This window comes from Onychomys torridus, chromosome 8 (genome assembly GCF_903995425.1).
Source record: "Onychomys torridus chromosome 8, mOncTor1.1, whole genome shotgun sequence".
Taxonomy (NCBI): domain Eukaryota; kingdom Metazoa; phylum Chordata; class Mammalia; order Rodentia; family Cricetidae; genus Onychomys; species Onychomys torridus.
This window is the reverse complement of record NC_050450.1, coordinates 5,616,220-5,629,281: the sequence shown is the minus strand read 5'-3', so window position 1 is coordinate 5,629,281 and position 13,062 is coordinate 5,616,220. Positions and strand designations below refer to the sequence as shown.

The 13,062-nt window shown below is 46.0% G+C and overlaps 1 protein-coding gene across 4 annotated transcripts in view; it reads left to right on the top strand.

Moving 5' to 3' along the window:
* The window catches only part of Abcc1 (ATP binding cassette subfamily C member 1), a 126,472-nt gene that overhangs the window by 108,428 nt on the left and 4,982 nt on the right, over nucleotides 1-13,062 (top strand). For 2 of the 4 annotated variants that reach the window (XM_036196072.1, XM_036196070.1), the window contains 7 exons: nucleotides 861-993; nucleotides 1,684-1,894; nucleotides 2,877-3,187; nucleotides 9,314-9,513; nucleotides 10,428-10,554; nucleotides 11,313-11,414; nucleotides 12,065-12,211. In XM_036196072.1, the coding sequence (XP_036051965.1) occupies nucleotides 861-993; nucleotides 1,684-1,894; nucleotides 2,877-3,187; nucleotides 9,314-9,513; nucleotides 10,428-10,554; nucleotides 11,313-11,414; nucleotides 12,065-12,211 (1,231 nt within the window). The remainder of the gene's footprint in view (nucleotides 1-860; nucleotides 994-1,683; nucleotides 1,895-2,876; nucleotides 3,188-9,313; nucleotides 9,514-10,427; nucleotides 10,555-11,312; nucleotides 11,415-12,064; nucleotides 12,212-13,062) is intronic. The other 2 variants (XM_036196071.1, XM_036196073.1) reach the window with 2 other exon arrangements.

Sequence of the window (13,062 nt, the reverse complement as noted above, 5' to 3'; positions counted from 1 at the left end):
TCTACCTTTCTCTATTTCTTTCTATCTTTTCTTTCTTCCTTGTTCCATGTCTGGCTGTGTGGCTTGTGGCTGGCCCTAAGCATCCTTTTCTCCTTTTCTTGCTCTTCAATCTTTTTTCTTTTCTTTTTCTCAGAGCTGAGGACTGAACCCAGGGCCTTGCACTTGCTAGGCAAGCGCTCTACCACTGAGCTAAATCCCTAACTCCTTGCTTTTCATTCTTTTTCCCAGACTTCTCCTATTTATTCTCTCTGCCTGCCAGTCCCACTATCCTTTCCCCCACCTTGCTATCTGCCAGTCAGCTCTTTATTAGACCAACCAGTTGCTTTACACAGGCACAGTAACACAGCTTTACAGAGTTAAACAAATTCAACATAAAAGAATACATACATCTTTGCATCATTAAACAAATGTTACACAACATAAATAGATGTTACACATCTTCAGCTAATATTATACAACAGCAGGGTCTTGTGTATCCCAGGCTGGCCTTGGATTGGATAAATAGCTAAGGATGAACTTGAATGCCTGATCCTCCCGTTTCTACCTCTGTGATGCTGGAATTACAGGTGTGTGCCTAGTTTAATACCATGCTTTAGATGGAACCCAGAGCTTTATTCTACCAAACAAGCTACATCTCCAGCTCCAAGATCCTTTCTTTACATGAAAGATTGTTCCCACATACCTTCTGCCCATTGCTTTTCACACCTATCACAGCAGCCCCATTCCTAACATACACATTCCTTTCTATGGAAACATGTTCTTCTGGGGAGTATCAACAGGGGCACAAGTATGTATGTGTTCATGTGTGTGCTTGCACTCCCTAAGGTTCTTCTTTGACATCCTACTCTCCTTGGCAACAGGCATCTCAGCAGCTCTTCTTCCCACAGTGGGGATGCTAGCCAGCAGCACAGCAGCACGGCCGAACTGCAGAAGGCCGGAGCCAAGGAGGAGACCTGGAAGCTGATGGAAGCAGACAAGGCACAGACAGGGCAGGTGAGTAAGGCACAGTGCAGAGTGCTTTGCCTGGCATATGGGAATGCATATATGCATCTGATGGCAAGCCTGCCAGGGCTCTATGTTTTGTTTCTATGCTGAAACCAAGGTCAGAGAGGCTAAGTGACGTTTGCTGGAGTTGGGATCTGAGCTGCTGTCTCCATGTTGGTTCTTTAGTTTCTGCCTATGCTCATGACTGCCTTACTGTGAGTAGCCTGGAGTATTGAATGGGACCTCCCAGGCTACAGATAGGCCAGGTGCAGCCACTTTTCCATCCTTATTGTCACTTTCCCAAATGTGTTGCACTGCCTTGCACCTCAGGACCTTTACATTTATGAGTCACCCCCTTCTCTTCCTATTTTCCATTCATAGCTAGTAAACTCTTGAACCTGACTTCCTCAGGGAAAACCTACCCTAGTATCTACCCATCTGGGCACTTACATAGCATTCTGTGCCTCTTATGGCTCTTCTCTGCTTATATGTTTGAGTGGGTGATGATGGATCATTAGCTTGTCTGAGTGCTTGACTGGAAGCTATTGTGGGAGGCAGAAAGCTATCTTTGCTACTACTGGCTGACATCATCGATTAACAGGGTAGCAGCGTATCAAGGGCTTGGGCACAGGAGGGTGGGATGGGCTGTAAGGAGTCACAGGAGCTGCTATCCTCATGCTGGCAGTCTATGGGTCCTAGGTGCAGCTATCAGTGTACTGGGACTACATGAGGGCCATTGGCCTCTTCATCTCCTTCTTGAGTATCTTCCTCTTCCTATGCAACCATGTGTCTGCACTCGCCTCCAATTATTGGCTGAGCCTCTGGACAGATGACCACCCCACTATCAATGGGACTCAGGAGCACAGGACATTCCGACTGAGTGTCTATGGGGCCTTGGGCATCTTGCAAGGTATGGCTGTCTTTACTTCATGTATAATTTCCTAACTGAGTCCCCAAGTCCTCAGGGAATTTATACCACAAACTGAGCCAGACCCAGGTGGACAGAACCTGCTACACTGTGAACCCTGAATGCTTGCTGAATTCATGCCCACCCTCCTTCCCAGTCAGCTCAAGCCACATGGCTGGTTGCTGGCTGAGTTGGCATTGAATGAAGCAGCCCAGCTCTGGAGCTTACTCTAAAGCTGTACCAGGCAGTGTGTAGCTGTAGGTCTGTATGCTCATAAAACTGCTTTGTACACACTTGTCCTTCCTGGGTCCCTGATGCACTCGTGTGGGCGGTTAAGTGAGTCTTCTTGGTGTATGAGTTTCTTCTGCATCCAGGCATGCTGCTGGGAAGGTGCTTAGTACTGTTTGTGGCTCTGAGTATCAATGTCCCCATTATACAGGTGAGGTGACTTACCTTGATTGATATGGGAGGGCCCCAGCTGACAGGGTTGGCAGTGCCAACTTCAGCGTCTGCCTTTCCCCTGTTCTTGGTGAAAGAGCCTTAGGTAGAAGTTCCCAAAAGAATTCTGTGGACTGTGGACTGTTTGGAGGCGCCACAGATGTCTCCTGATCTCTGAGGTAGCTTTGGAACAAGCCATCAGAAGATTAGGCATGAATGTTTGAGCTTCTGCAGCAGTTTTCATATTACACTTTGGAGAAAGGAAAGAACTGAGAGGGTGTAGTATTTCCCTGGGTTCACACAGCATCAAGAGCTGCTGCAAGAGCTGTGCTGTCTGGTACAGTAGCCATCAGTCATGGGATGTGATTTGAATTTTAGTTCATTAAAGTTAAAGGAAAATTCAGTTATTCGGAAACCCCTGCAGTGTGTAGTATACAATGAGTGCTGGTTACTGAGGGCCACCATCACTGGCTTGCTAAGACACACAGGGCCAGACTGCAGATCAGACTTCCTGTATCTCACATTCAAATCTCTATTGCCATCCTAGGTGTGTCAGTATTTGGCTACTCCATGGCTGTGTCCATTGGGGGCATCTTTGCTTCCCGTCACCTGCACCTGGACCTGCTGTGCAATGTCCTACGCTCACCCATGAGCTTCTTTGAGCGTACACCCAGCGGGAACCTAGTGAACCGATTCTCCAAGGAGCTAGACACAGTGGATTCCATGATCCCCCAGGTCATCAAGATGTTCATGGGCTCACTCTTCAATGTCATTGGAGCTGTCATTATCATCCTGCTGGCCACGCCCATTGCCGCTGTCATCATCCCACCCTTGGGCCTTGTCTACTTCTTTGTGCAGGTGAACCACAGATGCTCCCTCATGTGCCATACCCCAGAGGGCTGGTGAGGATGTGACTGCAGTGTTCGGCTCTGTTGTTGTCTGTTGTGAATGCTTGAGAGGGCTGCTTTTAATTTACAGCATCCATTGAAGTAAATGTGCTCTCATTCTCATCAGATTTACTCTTTTGAGCTGTATATTAGGAGGGAAGCTCACGGCTGTCAAGGCAGTTGTTAATAGCCTAAAGAACAAATTCTACAGTGGAGTCATGACAAACAGCAGCCTCATCAGGGTGGATGCTGATGCATATAGCACATTAGAAAGCAGCTCATTTTGAGACTAATGTGGCCCTATGAGTCAGTCGACACCCCAGGTTGTTGTTGTTGCTGTTAATACCACCCTTTTTGTTTAGTTCTGCTTTGCTGTCTTCACGTAAATTTTCAATCTTTAAGTGGGTCTCATGGTCCAAAATGGTCACCAAAGTTTTAGCTATCATATTTATAGTTCAGACATTGAGATTAACACAAGGGAACAGAACAGGGAACCAACCTGTGGCCTTCATATCAGAACTACTCATTTAAATCATCTAGTCCTCAAGCTCAGCTGTATGACCGTTATTTGCAGGGGAGGACTGGATACATTGTGGTTTTCAGTAACCATTTTCCTTTGGGAGAGGGGCAGCTGTTCTGGTTCACCCCTTTCTTGGGTCATTTCTGTGTAGATTACATTTTCAGGTGACAGAGGAGAGAGTAGAGACACAAAGAGGAAGCATCTTTCTCAAGTGGCAGAGCCAAGAGTGGAACCCCAGGTCTCTGTGACTCTGAGGCATGTGCTCAGAGCCCTGGCTGAAACAGTCATTCATAAGGTTGGCTGTTAGACTGCTGGGGGATAATGGCAATGTAAACTTACACCTGGTGGCACCTGCTTGTTGTCCCAGCACTCAGGGAACTGAGGCAGGAGTATTCCATAAAGAAAGGTGAAATTGTAGGGTAAAAGTCCATTTTCTGGACTTCCCCTATAGCTTCTTTAAGTCAGTGCCACCTGTTTACTGAAACATCTTGACGGCATTTACCAAAATGTGGTAAATGTGCTCATGGCTGCCTGGAAAGCTTCCTGAAGGTTCCAGTTCAGAACAGGCACAGTGTAGCACTAGAAACTAGAAATGGGATGACCTTAGAGCCCCATGAGGAGTAAAGTGTTTTCCTTGCAAGCATGAAGACCTGAGTTGATCCCTAGATAAGCCAAGCCTGGGCCATCAAGATGCTGCCAAGCCTGATGGCTAAGCAGGACTCACATGGTGGAAGGTGAGAACTAGCTTCCTCAAGTTGCCGTTGACTCTATGAATGCTCTATAGCATGAATAAGTAAGTATAAATTAAAAAAAAACATTAAAGAAAGGCAGGTGAAGTGTGTTTATAATCCTGGTGCTAGAGAGGCAGAGACAGAAAGACCTCGGGGGCTCATGGGCCAGACAGTCTAGCCAGCGAGCTCTAGGTTTAATGAGAGAGTCTGTCTCAGAAACCAAGGTGGAAAAGAGATCAAGGAAGTCATGATATTGACCCCTGACCTCTACACATGTTAACATGCGTGCACACAAATAACTTGTGTTGTGGTTGTATGCTGGACGTGGTGCTGCTATTGCAAGACATGAGCTGCCCACTCCCAAACCCTGTGGATGAACCTCACAGGTGCTACAGTGATGGAGAGACACCAGGCTGAGAGCTCCACTTCATGGGGAGGAGGTTTAAGAACAATGTAATGACCGTGGTGACTGAAGTCAGAGGAGTGGTAGTGGTAATGCCTGAGGAAGGAGGTCATTGCCAAGAGCCTTTGGGGAAACTGTGAGCATGGAGAGCTTGATAGGGTTCTCCAGGTTGTATGAATGTAAGATAGTGATTTTCATTTGTGGGCTGAGAAGTCTCATGTATGCTGGGCAGATCTGTAGCTGTGGCTTCTTAGCCTCAGCCGTGAGTCAGTGTTCACTCAGTTGTGTTGCTGAGAGGATTTAGAACACCCACACCTACATTGTCATTTCTATGTTACTATGACAAAATACCTGATGTAAACAGCTTAAGGGAGAAAGTTTTCTTCTGTTCACAGTTTCAGTGCTATCTGTCTGTGATAGTAAAGAGGGCATGACGTGGTCAGGAAGCAGAAGATGTTTGTATTAGCTTACTTTTTTCTTTATCCAATCTTCATCCAGACTTCCAGACATGAGATGGTGGCTCTCACTTCAGGGCAGGTCTTCTGGCCTCAGTTAATCCTCTCTGGAAAATTCCACTTATGCACTCCAGTGTGCTTCCCTGATCTTTTTGGTAGCTCTCAATCACTACAGTCACTATTACAACAGTATTTGTGTAGCACAGTTTAAAGTTGGCTTTGAGATACACATATTTATAGATGCCCACAGAGATTTTTCTCTAAGAAAGGTGTAATCATCATACTCAATTCTGTCTATCTATTGTAGGCAGACTTTTCTTTCCTGCCAGCCAGTTCTCAAATAACTACACAGATTTACTATTAATTATCAATGTTTGGCCAATAGCTCAGGCTTGTTACTAGCAAACTCTTATATTTTAAAATTAATCGTATTTCTTAGCTACACTCTGTTTGGTACCTTTTCTCAGTACGGCAAGTTCATCTCCTGCTTCCTCTGCATCTCCTTGTGACTCCCAAGGAGTCCTTCTCTTCTTCGCATTCTCTTTTTGTCTGCTAGTCCTGCCTAACCTCTACCTGTCCAACTATTGGCAAGTCAGCTTCTTTATTAAACCAATCATAGTGACATATATTCACACAGTGTAAAGGAATATTCCTCTTCCATCTGTCTGTCTGTCTGTCTGCCTGTCTTTCTTTCTGTCTAAATTTTGTGGCACTGGGAATGAAAACCAAAGTGTTAGACCAGTGTCTTCCACTTAGCCATACTCTTCCCACATCCCCTTATACATTTAAATTTAGGCTCTACTTAGTCTTTCTATCCCATGTCATTCGCAGTATATTTCATTTCTATCAATGTGGTAAAACCTCTATGACCAAGGCACCTCATCAAAGGAGAGTTAATTTGGGCTTACAGTTCCAGAGGGAGAAGTGTCTATCACAGTCACATGATGATGGCTAGAACTGCTGAGAGCTCACATCTTGAACTATGAGACAAGAGAGCAAACAGGGAATGGTATATGGCTTTTAAAACTTCTAATCTTGCCTCAGTAGCATACTTCCTCCAGCAAGGCCATGCCTGCTAAACCTACCCAGATAGTGCCACCAGCTGGGTTCACACGTTTGAGCCTGAGGCACATTCTCATTCAAACCTCCATAGTCAATATACATTACTTTTGTAATTTTAAAAGCAGGGCCAATGAGATAACTCAGCAGGTAGGAATTTCTCAGCTCTTGTTGCACAAACCTGATTGTCACATCCCAAGATAGAAAGAGAGAACTGATACCAAAAGTTGTTCTCTGACCTCCACATGTGCATTCTGGCATGGGCATGCAAATATACTGTGCACATCACACACACACCATGCATGCACACACAAACACATATCAGATTTTAAATTAAACAATAACAAGTGCTTTTCCTAAGTTGTGTAATAGGTGAAATGATGCAGAATTCAGCTAGGCTGGGATGTGGTTACTGTTGCACTCTTTGGTATCCATGGCAACTACTGGTCACACTGCTGAGAATTTCTGGGCCTGGCCTGGTCCCATGTGCACTCCTGCAGAGGTTACCTTAGGGGACTCAGACCAGGCAGTAGTCTGTGCTCCTCTGCTTGTATTAAAAAGAACAAATACTTTTTTAGAACTGAGATCATTCTTGACCACAATCCATGTCAGATTGGATTTTTACAGTAATGAGATTGGAAGTGGAAGATGAAGTGATTTGGTCAGGGGAGACTCTGTAAGTTTGAAAAGGAGTGGCCTGATGAGACCAGGCTGGGGATCAAGTGGGCGAAACATGCAAGAGGACAGGGGACAGCTGGTGCAGAGTACAGAGTTGGCAGGATGGTGCCACATCTGTTCATGGCCTGGTGGGAGCCACTGGTATGCCCTGTGCTTGGCTGGGGCAGCCTCCTTGGGGCCATCTTTTTTTTTTTTCCTTTTTCATTTTTCTTTATTAAGAAAATTTCTACACACTCTACATACCACTCACAGATCCCACCTCCTCCCTCCTCCCACCCTCCAGCCCTCCCTCCCAAGCCACCCTACATCCCCCAAATCAAGGTCTCCCATGGGGAGTCAGCAGGGCCCAGCACACTAATCCTAGGCAGGTCCTTGGGGCCATCTTTATTAACTTGCCCTGCTGCAGTGATCAAGTCAGCAAAGGGACAGGAAGGACACCAAGGATCAAGTTACTGCATTAGTGACCCATCAGCACCTGGAGAACTGGGGCCATACTCTCACTAGTCTTCTTTTTACAGAGGCCAGAAGAGCTCACAGGTCCTCAAGTTATTGATGTAATGTCTATTCATTGGCTTCTCGTTGCTTCCAGAGGGTGAGAAAGGGTATTGGGATTTTTCTGCTTTCAGCACTTGCTGAGCATCTGACTAGAGCAGAAGAAGGGTGGGGGTGGTATCTGTCTACAAGGATAGGTGAAGCAAGTCTTAAGGGTAACATGATTATGACCCAGTGGCTGGGATGGGGACACAGAAAGGAAGTGATGTAGGGTGACAAGCCCAGGACAGCAGGAGGAGGCAGAGCCAGGTACAAGGAGTGGGGGCCAAGTCAGCAAGGGACAGGAGTGACCCCACTGAGGGAGGAGACAAGAGTTGCTTAGTCTCTCAATATTCCAAATGGGATGAAAAAAGACTACAAAGGCCTTATCCCTTACATATAAAGAACTATTTAGGTGTGCTGGCTAGTTTTATGTTGACTTGACACAAGCTAAACTCATCTGAGAGGAGGGACCTCAGTTGAGAAAATGGCTTAAGGCTGGCCTTAAGGGCATTTTCTTAATTAGTGATCGATAGGAGGACCCAGCCCACTGTGGGTGGGACCACCTCTGAGCTGGTGGTCCTGGATTCTAAAAGAGAGCAGAATGAGAAAGCCATGGGGAGCAAGCCAGTAAGCAGCGCCCCTCCATGGCCTCTGCATCAGCTCCTGCCTCCAAGTTCCTGCCCTGCTCTAGTTCCTGCCCTCTCTGCTTTTTAATGATGAACTGTCATATGGAACTGTGAGTGTAATTAACCCTTTCCTTCCCAAGTTGCTTTTTGTTATGGTGTTTCATCACAACAAAAGTAACCCTAACTAAGACAATAGGCAACTAAGTAAAGCTAGGAACAGGAGAGGTGGCCCTCCCCAAGGAAGGGCACACCAATTGGTTGTCCAGTGCTAAAGGGTCAGCCCTGAAAGCATACATATAGGTAACATTATTTGGACTCAAATAGGTTATATTTAGGAATGTATATGTGTTTACATCTACTTATATGCATGTAATAATGATAACTGAAAGAAGAGACCATGAATTTGAAGAACAGGGACAGGCATATGGGAGAGTGTGGAGTTGTCATGCGTGTGAGGCTGTTGTTGCTCCTGGTTTAGTGGAATCCAGGGGGTTCCATGCTTGTTGACATGTGTATGTGACATACGAACATGTGAGACTCACACAGAAGAACCAGTAGCTCTTACCTGTTGTTCTCACAGTCCTCTGTGCAAAATGGCTTTAGTGTTGCTGCTATACAGAAGGAACCAAGGCTAAGACAGCACAGTGACCTGGCTGGGTTTCTGTGTTAGTAGCAAATGAAGATTAAAGAGGTCTGTTAGTCACAAAGCCTGTTTCTCAACCTGTACTGTTGGGAGAGGAAAGCCCCAAACATTTAGGACTTCTGAGAGGCCAGGCAGTCTGGAGATTATTTCAGGTCCATCTTGTTGCTTCTTAGCCATGGACCCAAGGAGGAGGCCAGGTGTACCTCTTTGTCTCCATCCAAAAGCAAGAAAGAGCACTTCCTAGGTTTATAGGTGGCAGACAGGGGATATGTATCCAAGTAGCTGTGACTGCTGTCACCGGCATTACTGTCCCACAGTTCACCATGTAAGCAGCCCATCTCCAGTGTTTTGGTCTCTGGAGGTGTCAGCCATGTCTAACTTCTCCCAGTATACCCCAGGAGGATGAGATGAGGGGCTAGCACTGATTCTGTGTCTCTCTCTCCTACAGAGGTTCTATGTGGCCTCCTCCCGACAGCTGAAACGCCTAGAGTCTGTCAGCCGTTCCCCTGTGTACTCACACTTCAATGAGACCTTGCTGGGGGTCAGTGTCATCCGTGCCTTTGAGGAGCAAGAGCGCTTCATTCGCCAGAGCGACCTGAAAGTGGATGAGAACCAGAAGGCCTACTACCCTAGCATTGTGGCTAACAGGTGGGGGTAGTGGTCAGTAGGATAGAGGAAGCCAGCTGAGTGCCTAGTCCCTCAGCCTCTGTTTCTTCTGGGAGAGAAATGGAAACAGAAGGGCCATCCAAAGTGCACAGGATCATGGTGGCATGTGCCTGAAGGAAGATTACCATGAGTTTGAGGTGGCTTTGATTACCTAGTGAATTCCAGGCCAGCTAGGCTATAGAATGAGACCTTGTCTCAAAAATAAAGCAATCCGGGGACTGGAAAGATGGTCTGGGGCTAATATCATTTACTGTGCAAGCATGAGAACCCACATTTATGTCCCCACATACCCTTGGCATTGTGGGGTACAGATGGGGGGTGGACCCAAGAGCTCAATGTCCAACCTTGTTAATAGCAGTTTTTGTCTTCCTCATGTCAAGATCCATCTCTTGCCAAGGGGCTGATTTTATTTATTTATTTTGTAATTATTGCTATTATTTTATGGTGGTGACTCTCAAACCCAGGGCCTTGTGCATGTCAGGCCAGTGATCCACCGCGGAGCTCTGCTCCTGCCCCTGTCCTTGTTTGCAAACAGCAGTGCCTCTGGCAGTCGATGACATTTTAGGAATTTCCAGGGAATTATTTTTTTTATTTTAAAGATTTCCTAAGAAAAAGTCAATCTTTCTAAAGGCAAACTTGAGGTTCCAGGATAGGGATTGCTTCTGGAGAATTCTATTTTAGTCCCCAGGCAAGCCAGGCTTCAAATCCCATGGGCCCTTGGCATACCGCCCCCAACCCCCTCCCAGTTCATATCTTGGGTGAGTGGTACCCACAGGGCTTTCTCTAGAAGTGCTGGGAAATTAGGTCAGCTGGCAGATGGGTTTAGCTCTGCTCCATGAGCATAAAGCTGGTCATCTATCTGTCTGTCTGAGATACTTCTACATATCTCCTTGCAGGTGGCTTGCTGTGCGTCTTGAGTGTGTGGGCAACTGCATCGTGCTGTTTGCTGCCCTGTTTGCTGTCATATTCCGGCACAGCCTCAGTGCTGGCTTGGTGGGCCTCTCAGTATCTTACTCGCTGCAGGTAGAAGGCTCTTTCTTGGGCTGAATGGTCTCCTCATGGCAACCACATTTTGAGTTCCTGGACCTTGGCTTTGGGTACCTGCAGGAATGGAGAAAGGGAATGGGAATCCTGACACACGGCCTGCATTCTTCATTAGTCAAAAGATTCCAAGTGACTTGATGCTTTCAAAGCTCTGACTTTCCCTCTGAGTTCTGTGTTAGTTGCATCTCATGATGTTTGTCATACTGAGTCAAAAATATTTTCTTTTGTGTGATTGAGATGGGTTATTACACTGTAGCCCAGTCTGGCCTAGAACTTAACATAATTCTCATGCTTCAATCTCTCTGGAGTCCTGGGATTAATTATGGATATGAACCATCACATGAAAATCACCCAGTTTCAGAATATTTTCCACTTTCCTGTATGACTTTTCTTTTCTTTCTTTCTATCTTCTCTTTCCCTCCCTCCCACAGTAAACATGTAGAGGTCAGAGGACAACTCTGTAGAGTCAGTTCTCTTCTTGCATCTTTCCATGGCTCTGGAGGGTAGAACTCAGGTTGCCAGGCTTGCTCAACAAATGCTTTGCCCACAATGCCATCTCACAGCTCTTGACTGCTCTTGAAAGGTGTGAACCCTAAGAGGTGCAGTGTGTCCACTCTGGGTGATAGCTCTATATGGGTTACTCATTTCTGTATTTGAATGATATGATACATACTTAATTTTGAAAATGAAGCCACACTTTCCCCAAGAGACCCCCACCTGACTCTCTTCACTGGCAGATAACTTCATACTTGAATTGGCTTGTTCGAATGTCCTCTGAGATGGAGACCAACATTGTGGCTGTGGAAAGACTAAAGGAGTATTCTGAAACAGAGAAGGAGGTAAGTCAGGATCCCACCCTGGCCCCTTGGTCTTGGCCTTCCAGACACCCCTTGGGTGCCCTCTGCCTACTCAGAGGGTGAGCTATGTGCCTTCCAGGCCCTTTTGGGCTTATCCTGTCTGTTTTTAACACTTGCTAAGAACCACCTTATTTTAGAGGAAGGAAATCATCCACATGTCCTGTTTTCCCCAAGATACCTGTGGGCTGTGACTCTTACTAAGGAACATTTCCCCCTGTGATTCTTTCCTTCACTGGATGATGTCACAGAGAAAGTCTTAGTCCTGGTTGTCACTCGAGGCTCATGGCCACCTTATTAGTTAAGATGGTTCCCCCACAACTGGCAGATAAACTGCAAACTTCTCTTTCACAGCCTCTAACAGGTAACCTCTGCCTGCCAAAGTCACCTGCTTTTTGCTATGTCGGTTTACAGGGGCTCTTTTTATGGGGAATCAAATTGGAATTAAATTGCATCAGTGCAGAAATTTTCCATAAGTTGAAGAATTAAGTGGAAATGAATTGAATAGAAATGTTAGAAGCGGGCTGGTGAGATGGCTCAATGGGTGAAGAGTTCAGATCCCTAGAACCTACATAAAGACTGAGTTTGGCAGCTTGCACTTGCTGATTTCTCTTATCCCTCTTGTTGTGATCCAGGCTCCCTGGCAAATCCAGGAGACAGCTCCACCCAGCACCTGGCCCCATTCAGGCCGTGTAGAGTTCCGAGACTACTGCTTGAGGTATCGAGAGGACTTGGACTTGGTTCTCAAGAACATAAATGTCACCATCGAAGGTGGAGAAAAGGTGGGTGTGCTGTCTTCCATCCTCACTAACTCATAGTCAGTGGAGTGAGAAGTAAAGGAGGCTGTGTGCCAATCCTCCATTCCCATTGACTTAAGGTCCAGCATGAACCCCTGCATCAACCTGTAGTTAGTCACAGCTCATACTATGGGATTGAGGTGCTTTTACAGGGAGGAATCATGGGAATAAAAGATCCTGAGTGTATTCAACAGGTGGCAAAGTGGACCACTGAAGGACAAGACCTATGGAAATACAGATATGTTTTAGGGAAACATTTGAATGAACTGTAAATACGAAAATGATTCTTCTGCTTTTTTTGGACAGTTGGAATATGTAGCAGTTCTGGCCCAACTCCCTCGAGGCTCTTTATAGAAAATCTTAGCCCTCCAGTTCACCCCAGTTCCTCCTGTGGGGTCCGTGTGCCTATGTGGTCCCTTTGAAGCATCGGCGTTTGTAAACTCTAGAGTAATAAGATGCTGCTGCCATCACCAGGATAACTTATAGGGACATGTAGCTCTAAGCTATTCCTGGAAGTCATTTCTGACTATGATCTATAGAATTTTCTCAGAAACTTGGTCAGGGTTCATCCTAGGCATTTGCATCTTATATTATTGATTTGTTAAATTGTCCATCCACATGTGTCAAAGTCTTCTGTTTCTATGAGATAGTCTCTGAGTCTTTATGTGTTTATGGGGATTCAAGCATGGGTGCTGGGCTGCAATAACTGTGGGTAAACCCAGCTGTAAAAGAGAGGAGAAAGAACTGTCACTGGACATTGGGAATGTCAACTATTGGCCAGTAACTGGGGTGTCCGCCCAGGACATATCAGAGAAGTTCAGGGGCTTTGCTTGAAT